General features: G+C 36.8%; 1 protein-coding gene across 1 annotated transcript in view; it reads left to right on the plus strand.

Moving 5' to 3' along the window:
• The first annotated feature begins 5,428 nt into the window (after nt 1-5,428).
• LOC140711437 (uncharacterized) overlaps nt 5,429-14,135 on the plus strand; it is a 112,130-nt gene continuing 103,423 nt past the window's right edge. The window contains exon 1 of the mRNA XM_073014552.1: nt 5,429-5,614. Coding sequence (XP_072870653.1) covers nt 5,429-5,614 — 186 coding nt within the window. The remainder of the gene's footprint in view (nt 5,615-14,135) is intronic.

Raw genomic sequence — 14,135 nt, forward strand, 5'->3', positions numbered from 1 at the left:
CATGATTTACTGTTGATGCCGCTCTCAGCTTAGACCTTAGCTTGGCTGTTGGCCAGAAAACCTGAATGTGGCCTCTCTATGTAGTATCTCATGTTCTCCGGTTCTTCAACATGGCAGCTCAGTAGAAATGTTATTGTCTTTTACAATCTAGTTTCAGATGGCACACAGTGTTACTTTCCCCTTAATCACAAGTTTCCCAGGTTCGAGAGGTGGGAACAAAGACCCGTCTCTCAATGGAAAGAGTGTCAAATCATATTGTAAAAAGAGTCTATAAGACAGGAGATGTCATTGCAGTCATCTTTCCAAGATAGAATCTTCCACACAGAGAAAATAGATAAATAAGGTCACAATGTAGTCATGAAATATTCAGTTCACTAGGAAGATATAGTAATTTAAGTCTGCATACATAAAGTAATATAGCTTCAACATATGTGAAACAAAACTAACGAAACTGCATGGAAAACTTGACAAACCCAACATCATAATAGGAATGTTTAGTATCTCTCAGTATAGTTATAAATCAGATAGAAAAATTAATCCGTAAGAATATCAGAGATGTGGGTAACACAGTTAACAAGATTTTTAAAAATGAGATAGATATAAGGAATAAACACTATTGTGGAGATTGAAATTTTTTTTCAGAAATTTTAGGGAATGAACATTTTAGGGAACGAACTTCACAATTTTAGGGAATGAACTTTCCTTTCAAAGACTGATCACATGAGGCAATCCCAACAAATTTAAATGAATCTGTATAACTCACAACATGTACTCTAATTGCAAAGTAATTAAGCCTGAAGTAAATAACACTAAGGGAGTTAAAAAACAAGATTTCACCAGGTTATAAATTTGTAATACACCAATACTTTAGAAATATTCATTGGTCAAGGAAAACATTCTTTAGAAAAATTAAAAAGAACTGAAAAATAATAAAATATCACAAATCAAAATTTTATGATTCAGCTAAAGTGATATTTAAAGAAAATGTATACACTGAAAATCTTCTGGCACAAAAGAAGAAAGGACAAAAATCAGGGAGCTAAGTCATATAATAGATACAAGAGACAACACAATGATACAAGATACAACACAATATATACAAGAGACTACACAACAAAAACATAGAGAAAGAAAATAAACAGTCATGATAAAAAAGCAATTGGTGAATTTCTATATAATATTGCTATATAATAACATATAACATATTTATATATGTTATATATAATAATATAGCGGGAAAGATGTAATGAATCATTAGAATTGTAAAAATTTTTATAAAATCATCAACCTGTGCCAAGATTAATACAAAAATAGAATTGCAAAAGTTCTCTCACACATGTATATGTGTGTGTGTGTGTGGTTGTGTGTTAGAGAGATGGAGAGGAAAGGATGGATGAAGGAAAAAAAAAAAAGAGAAATGAAAAAAAGGGGTATCTATAGATACAGCAGAAATCAAACAGTAAATAAGAAACTATTATAATTTGATAGCAAAAATTTAGAGAAATTTAAGAAAAATAAACTTATAAAATATATATTCAAGAGGATATATAAATCTGAATAATTCTATGACCATTATAAATTGTTAAAAAATCACTCCACAAAAATCACCAGGCTCATATATAAAATGTTACTGAAAAACATTAAAGAATACCTAAATGATAATATATCATTTCTCCTTAAATATGTCTATTGAGTCAACTAAGTTTTAATTAAAATCTCAAGATTTTCATGTGTGTCTTTTGTCTTTCTTTGAGACAACTTGGTATGTTGATTCAAAATGTTAATGGGAATAAAAAGAATCAAGAATAGCCACGAGCCTCCTGAAGAAAACAAATTGGACAAAATTTCATTAACAACTAGCACGACCTACATAAACTAAAGGAATAAAATAAGAATGGACCTGGACATAAGAAGAACAAATTGACAATAGGGCAGACAAAATACAGCATTACAGATCACTGTCAAAGAATGGGATATCCAACTGGGGCTGGGACATTTGGCTATGAACATGGGAAGAATTGAATGCCTATCTCATTCATTCATAAAATTTAATTTCCAAAGATAATAAAAACCTTCATATCACTTCAGAATATAAAAAGATTTATAGCTACAAAATCCAAACCATGAAGAAAATATTGATGAAGTCTAATAATTTGAGAATTTCTATTAACTAGAAGATACTAAAAAGGGAGACTAAGGAAAAAACTCCGTGAACTGTGGTGTTTTGGCAAGTTATATGCAAAGGCTTAGTATCAAGACTAGAAAGAGGACTACTCTAAGGAGAGTAAGCACAAATAACTTGGAAGAAGAAAAGGGCAGAAATCTTGTTCTCAGAAGAAAATAAATGGCCTTCAAACATTTGAAAATACTATCAACCTTACTTGGAAACAAAAAAATGCAAATTAAAACCACATGAGATATAATTATGCCACAACATGGGCAAAAAAAAAAATTAAATATATATCCAATTCTAATATGAATGAAGAACAACAGGAAATTTCATCTGATAATTCCCATACAAAGCTGGTAGAGGTATTAATACATACAACCTATTTTGAAAAAATTGAGCATCATATGAATGAAGTGGAAGATCTATAAACTCTAAGAACCACCAATTCTACTTGCACGTGCGTGCCAAGAAATAGATACAGAAATTTTTAAGTAGCATTGTTTAAAATAGCAGAAAAAGACAGTGTAACCTAAAAGTCCATTAAGAGTAACATGGAAAAATAAAAATGGCATCACACTATACAATAATGATTATTACTGAATTACAACCACATATTATCATGACTGAATTCAGCAGGTCAAAATGGTTTTAAAAAGCAAGTCATAGGAGAGTATACACGGCACAATCTGATTTATATCAAGCCAAAAACATGTGAAACCAAATGACATGTTACTTAGGGATAGCTACATACATGGTAAAACTATAAAGAACATGTGGGGAATAATATACATAACATTCACATTGGCAGGTACCTGTGTGAAAGGGTAGCAGGAAATATCCTGGGGAAGGGGCTTACGGAGGCTACAAAGTTCTTAGTGGATAGATTGATATTTCTTGCTTTTATTTTTCCTTATGACTTACAAATTTGCATCAACCAAGTATTTTATGGTAAAGATTATATTTGCCTCAAGGCATCAATAATTTCATTAAAGTAATGACCTGTGTTCTCACACTAGAAATACACCCTCAATGAAATGACCAAATAAGTACAAATTTATCTGCTTTCCGGTTTACACTTTCCTACTCAGCTTTTACATGGGTTTTCACAGAATAGGGAACTAATAATAATTGAAATTAAAGCAAACATAATTTTCTATTTGTTTTTGATAACTTCGTATTCCTCTGAATTGAAAAAATATAGACATAAATTCTAGAAAATACATGCAACATTATATACATATATAGACATTGTTAAAATTAGGGGTCAGATATATACAATGTTTGAAATATGGTATAAAGTATACAAATACAGAATATTTTATAGAGTACATAATTATAAAACATTAAATAATGCAAATATATACTCTCAATTAACTCAACACAAATATGTATACAATTTATGCAATACTGTTTGAGTTTAAACAACCTGACAATAAGATTGTTACAATCCCTATATCCTGGGAATACAAAGTACAATGCACTTTTCTAATAGACTACGATGTATTTTTGTTTTCAGAGAACATGATTTTATATTTATGAAATAACAAGAAGGAATTACCTTTTCTTTCACCTCTTTTCATCTTTTCTTTTTCATCTAGAGGATGGCGAGTATAGTTAGTTCTGATAATAGAAATTATCGGAAAGCTAAATGTGAAGTGGACAGTGCAGTAATACTAGCTAATCTCATATACCAGCCATAGATGAAGAAAAGACTGGTACCTTACAACTATAGTCCATCAGCTGAGCAAGTGGGAGCTGATGGGGGACTAACAGCATTGACATAAGCAGGTCAGAGTGCTCTGCTAGGGCCTTCCAAGTTGTAACAAGGAATTACATGAACAGGGCCATATGCCCCTTCCAGAGCAAAGATAGGGGCTAGAGAAACAGCCCTAGCAAATAGACTGTGAATCATTTTTACCTATTGCACCTAAGTAAGCTAAGAAACAGTCATCCAGATCTTTTGTATTGAAAATATCCAGAGTCATAATTGAAAGAGAAAAGGAATAATTGCTATCCTCCAATAAAACTTCAAATGATTGAATGCAATGGAATACTGGAAATGATATCTATTTATGTATATGAATACTGAAAATAAAGAGTTTAGGGCAGAGTTTACCAAATTAATGTATCTTGGATAATAATACTGTAAGTCAATATTTAAAAATACAGGGGTTTCCAGGCCACATAAATACATCCAATTGGAACTTTGAGGACATCTTCAAATATCAACTCGAGAATTTCTGTGGTAAAGAAACATGTTTACTTTTTCTAAAACAACGGTGAAAATTAACTTGACAAGTTTTTTCTCTATAATACTGACTATTTACAGAAATGTGGTTTAACTATTTGGCTGGTCATTTGGTTTATAACCACAGGCATATAAAAGACTTGAGGTATGGAGAAGTTTGTAAGAGTCTAATTTTTGAAATTCGACTTCATCTGAATCTGTAACTCTAAGCAGCATAAAGGTGACGAAAGGAAGTAAGTTTTAAGTTTTACGGAGAGTTGAAGTTTTAACTTCCTGAAAAAGCTTAAATTTTCTGAATCCAAATAGGAATGAGTACACACACACACACACACCATATGTGTTGTGCTTTAAATAGTTATTGAAACGAGGATGAATATTGTGTATGTGTCAATGTATGCATTATGCTGTATTAGCTACGGTATACATAGATGATGAACAAGAATGAAGTAGTCCTTGCCCTCATTAATTGCTATTACAGGAAGAAGATAAATTTAAGTAAGCATAAAATTTTAAAACTCTGAAATTTAATACATATATTCAAACTTCACTATTAATATTGTAAGTAAAGCCGAAATATAGATAAGCAAATACCCCCAATCCCAGCAGGAGATGGGAACTGAGCAGTCCCGTTCCCACCCACATTTGTAAAGTAGGAGAAGGGATTGAGCAGAGAATAGGAACACACTGCAGTTTTATTACATCTAAATTTGGGTTGTGTGGCCTTCCTTCTGTGCAAAATAGGAAATAGACATGGGATTCATACAGAAGATAAAAGAGTCAAGGACTACTTTAGATAAATGGTGGCTAAGGAAAGCCTGGCTGAAAATGAGACATTTTTTCTGAGATGTAATGAAAGAGAAAAATGTATTTGTGTGTTTAATAATGGTGAAATGTCGGCAAGAAGCATTCTAGGCAGAGAAAAACACCCATGGTTGGACAAAGCTTGGCATATTTGAGGCATTAAGAAAAGCACTAATGTGACTAAAGAATTATGACAGGAAAGGCCCGATATGCAGTCCCTAGACAGCTGTAGAAACAAGTTTGAATTGTATTCTAAGTGCATTGGGAAGTCATTGAAAGATTTTAAGCAATTGGGTAGCACAATTCCAACTACATTTTTGCCACAAATAGATAATGAATTGATGATCGGGAGTATGAAATCAAACACTACTCTGCAAGCAGTTGCAGCAACCCAGGTAAGAAATAATGGTGGCCTTAACTGAGGTGAGGTCATTAGCTACCAGTTAAAAGAAGAAGATCTATAAAATGGATGGCGGGGCTGTAGGAGTGGAAAGCTATGAAATCATCTGTGGGAACAGGAAAACAAGCTTACTAGAGAAATAAAGTCAGGGGAGGGCAAGAATATTAATTTAATTGAAACAAAGCAGCTGAATGTTGTGGCATTCTCTATCAATATTTGGCTGTTGAGGAGAAGTCATGGAGGCTGTAATATGGGAGCATCCACACTGGAGCTTACTAGTGCTGTATGATGAAAGAAACTAGAGGAAAAATTATTGAGAATATGTCTATTTTATTTTATTTTATTTTATTTTATTTTATTTTATTTTATTTTTGAGACAGTGTCTTGCTCTGTCACCCAGGCTGAAGTGCAGTGGCGCGATCTTAGCTCACTGCAACCTCCGCCTCCTGGGTTCAAGCCTGGATTCTCCTGCCTCAGCCTCCTGAGTAGCTGGGACTACAGGTGTGCACCACCATGCCTGACTAATTTTTTGTATTTTTAGTAGAGATGGCGTTTCACCATATTAGCCAGGCTGGTCTCGATCTCCTGACCTCGTGATCCGCCCACATTGGCCTCCCAAAGTGCTGGGATTACAGAATGGAGAATATTTCTAAGATAAGTTTACTAGTGCTGTATGATGAAAGAAACTAGAGGAAAAAGAATTGAGAATATTTCCAAGAGAATTGTTGAAGTAAAGTATCTCAGAATCTAGGTGGTCAAAAAGGGAAGAGAAGTCAGAGCAGGGTGATGGATAGAAAGGACAGTAATGATTGAGAAAAGAAGATTCCATGTCTTCATAGTTAAAGATGCATGAAGATATAATAACATAAAAGTAGGAAATAACATTTCCTACTTGAGAAAAGTACAAAGGAACAGCATTTTTAAGGTTTAATTAAGGCAAAAAAAAATGTGGAGAAACTGATTTGAGAAAAATATGTGTATGTTGGCCAAGGGGATACCTGGTCACTGAGAGATCATTCCAGAGATGGGAGGTGGGTGGACGTTGGGTCTGTTTTTACAGAGCTGTCCAGAGTAGTGTGGGAATGATTATCACTATGAAAAGATGCCCAAGAAGGGGATATAAGAGTAATTCTTATAATCACCAAGACAAGTGTGGACAAGCAGACCTACTGCTGTGTTCACAAATGCTTCTGTCTGTTTATGAGATGGCATTTCTCTGATGCTTATTTGTGCTCGTGGGATATTGCCAGTTTTCTGAGCGGGCTCCATGTGGGATAATAGCAGTTCTAAGCAGCAGTTCCCTGTGGATAGGCAGAAGGTCATGGTGAGCTTTCTTGCAGCTCCCACGCAGCTGTTCATAGAAGTTCAGAACAGCAAGTTTTTGAGGCTTTTCAGGTTTTGCACTCTCATAGTGAAAATCATCCAGTCTTGCTTGCACCCTTCAGATTCTCCCTCCACCCCTCTAACTGAAGGGTCTACCTACAAGATAATTCGAACCTATGGTTTACCCACTTAAAGTAAACCAAACGTTACTAAGGCATTGATTCCTTGTCTTACATCAGAATCATCTTTTGGAAAATAAAAATCATAGGTTCTATCAATTTTGCATCATAATTTCTGGAGATTAATGTATTTAACCTACTTTATTCAGGTTTCCCTGGTGGAATTGATATGCTTAATAAGATTTCCCTTTAATTCTTATAGAGCAGGATCTACACTGTTCAACACATGGAAATTTCAAACTAGGTGGGATTTTAAAAAGGCTTTCGTGATCTAGATCCTGGCTACTTCTCTGTATGTTGCCATTCAATGCATCTAACTTGACTTTCAAGCAATACCTGTTTATTTTGCCTTTATCAAACAGATACAGGATCTTGGGTGTAGTTAAAAGTTTGGCATTCTTGTTGAGGAATCAAGTTGCACCTGACCCCTGTGCACTGAGTGCACTAAAGATTCATTGCAAGTCTTTGCCTTTGCACCCTCCACATTGCATTGAATAATCTGTGTGTCTGTTTTCTCCCACTAGGTTTTCAATTTGTCAAAGATAAGGAGGTAGTTGCCCTGCACTTTGTATCTTCAGCATTTAACACAGTCCCTGGCATACATATTGTTAGTTTGATGCTTAAATAAAACAAACTGAAAGACCTTATAGTTAAGTGAAAGATAAATACAATTAAAGTGTTATCGGTATGTGTGCTCTGGAAATAGACATGTGATGGTTAATATTGAGTGTCAACTTTATTGAATTGAAGGATGCAATGTATTGTTCCTAGGTGTGCCTGTGAGGGTGTTGCCAAAGGAGATAAACATTTGAGTCAGTGGACTGAGAGAGGCAGACAGACCCACTCTCGTTCTGGGTGGGCACCATCGAATCAGCTGCCAACGCCGCTAGAATAAAGCAGGCAGAAGAAAGTGGAATGAGCAGACTTGCTGAGTCTTCCAGCCTTCATTTTTCTCCCATGCTGGATGCTTCCTGCCCTCCAAAATCAGACTCCAAGTTCTTTAGCTTTTGGACGCTTGGACATACACCAGTGGTTTGCCAGGGGCTCTTGGGCCTTTGACCACAGACACGGCTACACTGTTGTCTTCCCTACTTTTGAGGTTTTTAGACTTAGACTGGCTTCCTTGCTCCTCAGCTTGCAGATGGCCTATTGTGGGACTTCAACTTGTGATCCTATGAGTCAATACTCCTTAATAAACCGCCTTCATATATACATCTACCCTATTAGTTCTGTCCCTCTAGAGAACCCTGACTAATACAAGATATAAGACACCCTCAGCACTGGTAAGGAATTCCCAACTTAGGTTTGAATGTGGGGTTAAAGATAAGAGAAAACTTCACAAAAGATGTGAAAGAAAGAAATCAATGTTTGAAAATGTTTAAACTCAATTTGGAAATGTTCATGTAAGAGTAGAGAAATGTGTCAATCAAGAATGAGTGTCTATTTAAGGTTAGGGAAATGATAAAAAATGAAGCATTGAAGAAGCACAAACTGCTGCTAATGATGGCTCAGAAACAGTCAGATTAAGCTCTGTGGCACTATGTTTAGGGTATATTTTAAGATTTTTATTCCCTCCTTATTATAGTCTCAACATGAGGATCTACCCTGATTGCTTGGTCCTCTGCAGAACATCTACTCCCGAAATGTAGCACCTATTGGTAGAAAAATGAAGGGATGTGAAAATAACAAAAATGTGTTTGAACCCTGCTTCCTCCATTTATTAGCTTATTTTTGTCATGAATTGACTTCTGAATTTTCTCTGAGACTCAGTTTGTGTAAAACAAGAAGAATGATTCCTACTTTGCCACTGAGGTTTTGCAAAGATAACATGAGAAAACTTGTGAGAATATGGTTAATAAACTGAAAAATGCTTTACAAATGTAAAGTCCTTTTATTTTTTTATTCTATTCTCATTTTGTGCCTGTTTTATATTACATTCTTCTCAATTTTTCCTAAATCATCAGGAAAATGCAAGTCAAAATCACAATGAGACATCATTTTACCCTAGTTAGGATGACTACTATTAAAAAGTCAAAAAATAACAGGTGCTAGCAAGGACAAAAAGACAATGGAACTTTTATGTACTGTTAGTGGGAAAGTATATTAGAACAGCCCCTATAGAAAACAGTATGGATGTTTGTCAAAAAAAACTAAAAATAAAGTTAGTAATGTTGACATTTTTTCATATACCTGTTGGCCATTTATATGTCTTCTTTTAAGAAGTGTCTATTCATGGCTTTTGCCCACTTTTGAGTGGAATTATTTGTTTCCTGTTGAGTTGTTCTAGTTCTTTGTATATTGCAAATATTAGTCTTCTTTCAGGAAAACAGTTTGCAAATATTTTCTCCCATTCCACAAATTTCACCCTGCTGATTACTTCCTTTGCTGTGCTGTTTCTGTGAAAAATGGCATTAGTATTTTGATAGGAATTGCATTGAATCTGTAGTTTGCTTTGGGTAGTATGTTTATTTCAGTGATGTTAATTATTTCCATCCATGAACATAGAACAGGTCTGGTTTTGGTATCAGGGTAATGCTGGTCTCATAAAATGAGTTAGGAAGAATTCCCTCCTCTTTAATTTAGAATAGTTTGAGGACAATTTATGTTCTTCTTTGAAAATTTGGTAAAATTCAGCAGTGAAATCATCCAATCCTGATGTTTCCTTGTTGGGAGAGTTTTTATTACTGATTCAAATTCATTACTCATTATTGGTCTTTTCAGGTTTTCTAATTCTTTTTTATTCAATCTTGGCAGTTTGTATGCATCCAAGGCTGTATCTATTTTCTTTACGTTTTTCAGTTTGTTAGTATGTAGTTGTTCATAATAGTCTCTAATGATCTTTTGTATTTCCATGGTATCAGTATCGTATACCTAGTCTATTTTTGTTTGCTTCTGAGTGTGTTTAATTGGGTCTTCTCTCCTTTTTCTTGGTTAGTCTAGCTAGTGGTATATCAATTTTGTTTATCATTTCAAAAAAACAGCTTTTGGGTTTTATTTCTGTATCTGGATGCCTAAATTTCTCCCTAGACATGGGAAATTTTCATCTATTGTTTCATTAAATAGTTTTTCTATTCATTTTATTTCCTCTTCACCTTCTGGTTCACCAAAAATTCAAATATTTGGTCACTTTATGCTGTCCCATATGTCACATAGGCTTGTTTCAATTTTTAAGTTCTTTTTTCTTTATTTTTGTCTTACTGACTTACTTCAAAAGACCTATATTCAACTTTTGAATTTTTTTCTTCTGCTCGATCTAGTCTGTTGTTGAAGCTTCTGAATCTATTTTGTATTTTATTCAATAGATTCTTCTGTTACATCATTTCTGTTTGTTTTATTTTTATGATATCTATCTCTTTGGTAAATTTCTCATCCATATCTTCACTTGTTTTTCTAATTTCTTTGGATTATTTTTCTGAGTTCTCCTGTATTTCACTTAGTTCTTTATTATTATTATTTTGAGCTCTGTTTCCAGTGTTTTAAAGATTTCTTTTTGGCTGGAATCTGTTGCTGGAGAGATAATGGTTTCCTTTGGAGGTGTCATGTTTCCTTGCTTTTCCTATGTCCTTCTCCTGTGCCCTTAACATCTGCACGTCTGGTTGGTCAGTCACTTTTGAATTTTTTTTTTTTTTTTTCATGAGGGAGGAGATTTTTCCTACAGATGTGTCTATGCTGTTGGGTGAGTAGGGCACTTAGGCTTTGATTCTGGGTACATGCAGTAGTGTAGTCTTTGCATGATTTTTTCAGCTGTAAACAATGTCACAGTGTCAGTAGGGTCTATGTTTCCTCACTGTCTTAGGAGGCCATGGTGAAGCTTTGCTGTGGATGAGGAATCCTAGGTAGGCCTGTTCGTGGGCCCCAGTGGTGGCCTCAGTGGGCCTACTGTGCGTGTTCTTGGGTTCCAGAGTAGTGTACACTGGCACCAGCATTAGCACTTCAGGGCAGGTCAACTCTTGGACCTCCAGGCAGCTTTCTCAGGTGCCAGCAGTGGCACTTGTGGGCTGTGTGGGTTGCCAGACACTTGGGTCCCTGAGTAGTGGACATGGCATGGACAATGGCAATAGCAATGGTGGGATCATTCCCTCACTCTCAAGCAGTCTGCACTGATATTGGCAGTAGCTGCCTTGGGCTGCATAGGCCAGTCCCCAGGCCCACTGGTGGTATATACAGGTGGGTGCCAGCTGTTGTGGTAGTGTTGGATTGGGTTGGCTCCATCTTAGGCCCCAGGAGAAGTAATCATGTGTTAGATGGGGCATGACAGTCCCCAGGCCCCTGGAAAGCATGCTTAGGCATGAGTGGGGATGTGGGGGTGGGGTAGAGTCAGGTGGAGCATGCCTGTCGTCAGGTCCCCCAGTTGTGTGTGCACGTGCTGGCTGTGGTGGAGAGGAAAGGGGTAAACCTCAGGCCCCTGGTGGAAGGCTCAGGTAGGGGAAGCAGCGGCGGCTGGGCTTGTGTGCTATTGTGCTGCTGTGCTGCTGCCCTGTTGATGGGGAGGCTGGGGTTGCTTTCAGTGGCAGTAGCTGTAAATAAGCAGCTGGGGAACATGTGTTTTGGCCCCAGGTGGCAGCTTCAATAGGGTAGCCTTTCCTAGGGCACTTTTAAATATGTGTGGGTTCTGCTACTGTAGATAACTACAGTGGGAATGTGGACTGCTGCCAGTGGCTTACACTTCTGCCCTAAGAATGTGGAGATGTCAAGGCTGTTGTGCCCCAAAACTGAATAGAGTCTGGCTAACCTGTGCTCTCAAAATAGCACTGAGCTGCAGCTGCTTGGGACTCAGGGGTGTGTGGGTAAGCTCATGCTGAAGTAGATAATCACACTTCAGATAGATCAGCATAAGCTCCTTCTCTGAAGCAATGTTGTCTTGTGGTCTCCAGGCAGCTTTTAGGGCCCACACGAGTGGAAGGGTGCAGGAGTCCACAGTGTGAATGTGGACTGCTGGGGAGCCACTTACTCACCCTTTCCTGGCACTGGGGAGCTTCTCCAGGCTCCCAGCCAATCCCGGTGAAGCAAGTTGCCTCACTTCCCTCTCATTCCTTGCCTTAGGTATTTCCTGTCTCTGCTCTGTTGAACTCCAGCATTCTCTCTAAGGTGATCTATCTGAAGTGTGATCAGCTAATTGCTATTTTGGTTCTCCTTTTGGAGGGGTGAATATCAGATGCCTTCCTCTTGTCAGTCATCTTGAAGCCCCACCTTTTATTCTTCTACGAACTTGAAATTTCAGGGGAAAACATATATATCAAGCTGGTGAGAGAGTAACAATAAATTTTAACATAATAATCCTCTTTAACCATGAGAAAATAATTATCATTTTTAAAGTATTAATTTGTACTTTCTACACATGTTTTTTTCTACTATAAGTTCTAGGGTACATGTGCACAATGTGCACGTTTGTTACATATGTATACATGTGCCATGTTGGTGTGCTGCACCCATTCACTCATCATTTACATTAGGTATATCTCCTAATGCTATCCCTCCCCACTCCATGCACCCCACAACAGGCCCCAGTGTGTTATGTTCTCCTTCCTGTGTCCAAGGGTTCTCATTGCTGAATTCCCACCTATGAGTGAGAATATGCAGTGTTTGATTTTTTGTCCTTGTGATAGTTTGCTGGGAATTATGGTTTCCAGCTCCATCCATGTCCCTACAAAGGACATGAACTCATCCTTTTTTTCTGGCTGCATAGTGTTCCATGGTGTATATGTGCCACATTTTCTTAATCCAGTCTATGATTGCTGGACATTTGGGTTGGTTCCAAGTCTTTTCTATTGTGAACAGTGCCACAATAAATATACGTGTGCGTTTATCCTTATAGTAGCATGATTTATAATCCTTTGGGTATATCCCCAGTAATGGGATGGCTGGGTCAGATGGTATTTCTAGTTCTAGATCCTTGAGGAATTGCCACACTGTCTTCCACAATGATTGAACTAGTTTACAGTCCCACCAACAGAGTAAAAGTTTTCCTATTTCTCCACATCCTCTCCAGCACCTGTTGTTTCCTGACTTTTTAATGATCACCACTCTAACTGATGTGAGATGGTATCTCATTGTCGTTTTGATTTGCGTTTCTCTGACAGCCAGTGATGATGAGCATTTTTTCATGTGTCTGTTGGTTGCACAAATGTCTTCGTTTGAGAAGTGTCTGTTCATATCCTTTGCCCACTTTTTGATGGGGTACTTTTTTATCTTGTAAATTTGTTTGAGTTCTTTGTAGATTCTGGATCTTAGCCCTTTGTCAGATGAGTAGATTGCAAATTTTTTTCCCATTCTGTAGGTTGCCTGTTGACTCTGATGGTAGTTTCTTTTGCTGTGCAGAAGCTCTTTAGTTTAATTAGATCCCATTTGTCAATTTTCGCTTTTGTTGCCATTGCTTTTGGTATTTTAGACATGAAGTCCTTGCCCATGCCTATGTCCTGAATGGTATTGCCTAGGTTTTCTTCTAGGGTTTTTGTGGTTTTAGGTCTAACATTTAAGTTTTTAATCCATCTTGAATTAATTTTTCTATGAGTTGTAAGGAAGGGATCCAGTTTCAGTTTTCTGCCTATGGCTAGCCAGTTTTCCCAGCACCATTTATTAAATAGAGAATCCTTTCCCCATTTCTTGTTTCTGTCAGGTTTGTCAAAGATCAGATGGTTGTAGGTGTGTGGTATTATTTCTGAGGGCTCTGTTCTGTTTCACTGGTCTATATCTCTGTTTTGGTACCAGTACCATGCTGTTTTGGTTACTGTAGCCTTGTAGTATAGTTTCAAGTCAGGTAACGTGATGCCTCCAGCTTTGTTCTTTTGGCTTAGGATTGACTTGGCAATGCAGGCTCTTTTTTGGTACCATATGAATTAAAGTAGTTTTATTCAATTCTGTGAAGAAAGTCATTGGTAGCTTGATGGGGATGGCATTGAATCTATAAATTACCTTGGGAAGTATGGCCATTTTCATGATATTGATTCTTCCTATCCATGAGCGTGGAACGTTCTTCCATTTGTTTGTGTCCTCTTTTATTTCACTGAGCAGTGG

This window comes from Chlorocebus sabaeus, chromosome 3 (genome assembly GCF_047675955.1).
Source record: "Chlorocebus sabaeus isolate Y175 chromosome 3, mChlSab1.0.hap1, whole genome shotgun sequence".
Classification (NCBI taxonomy): Eukaryota; Metazoa; Chordata; class Mammalia; order Primates; family Cercopithecidae; genus Chlorocebus; species Chlorocebus sabaeus.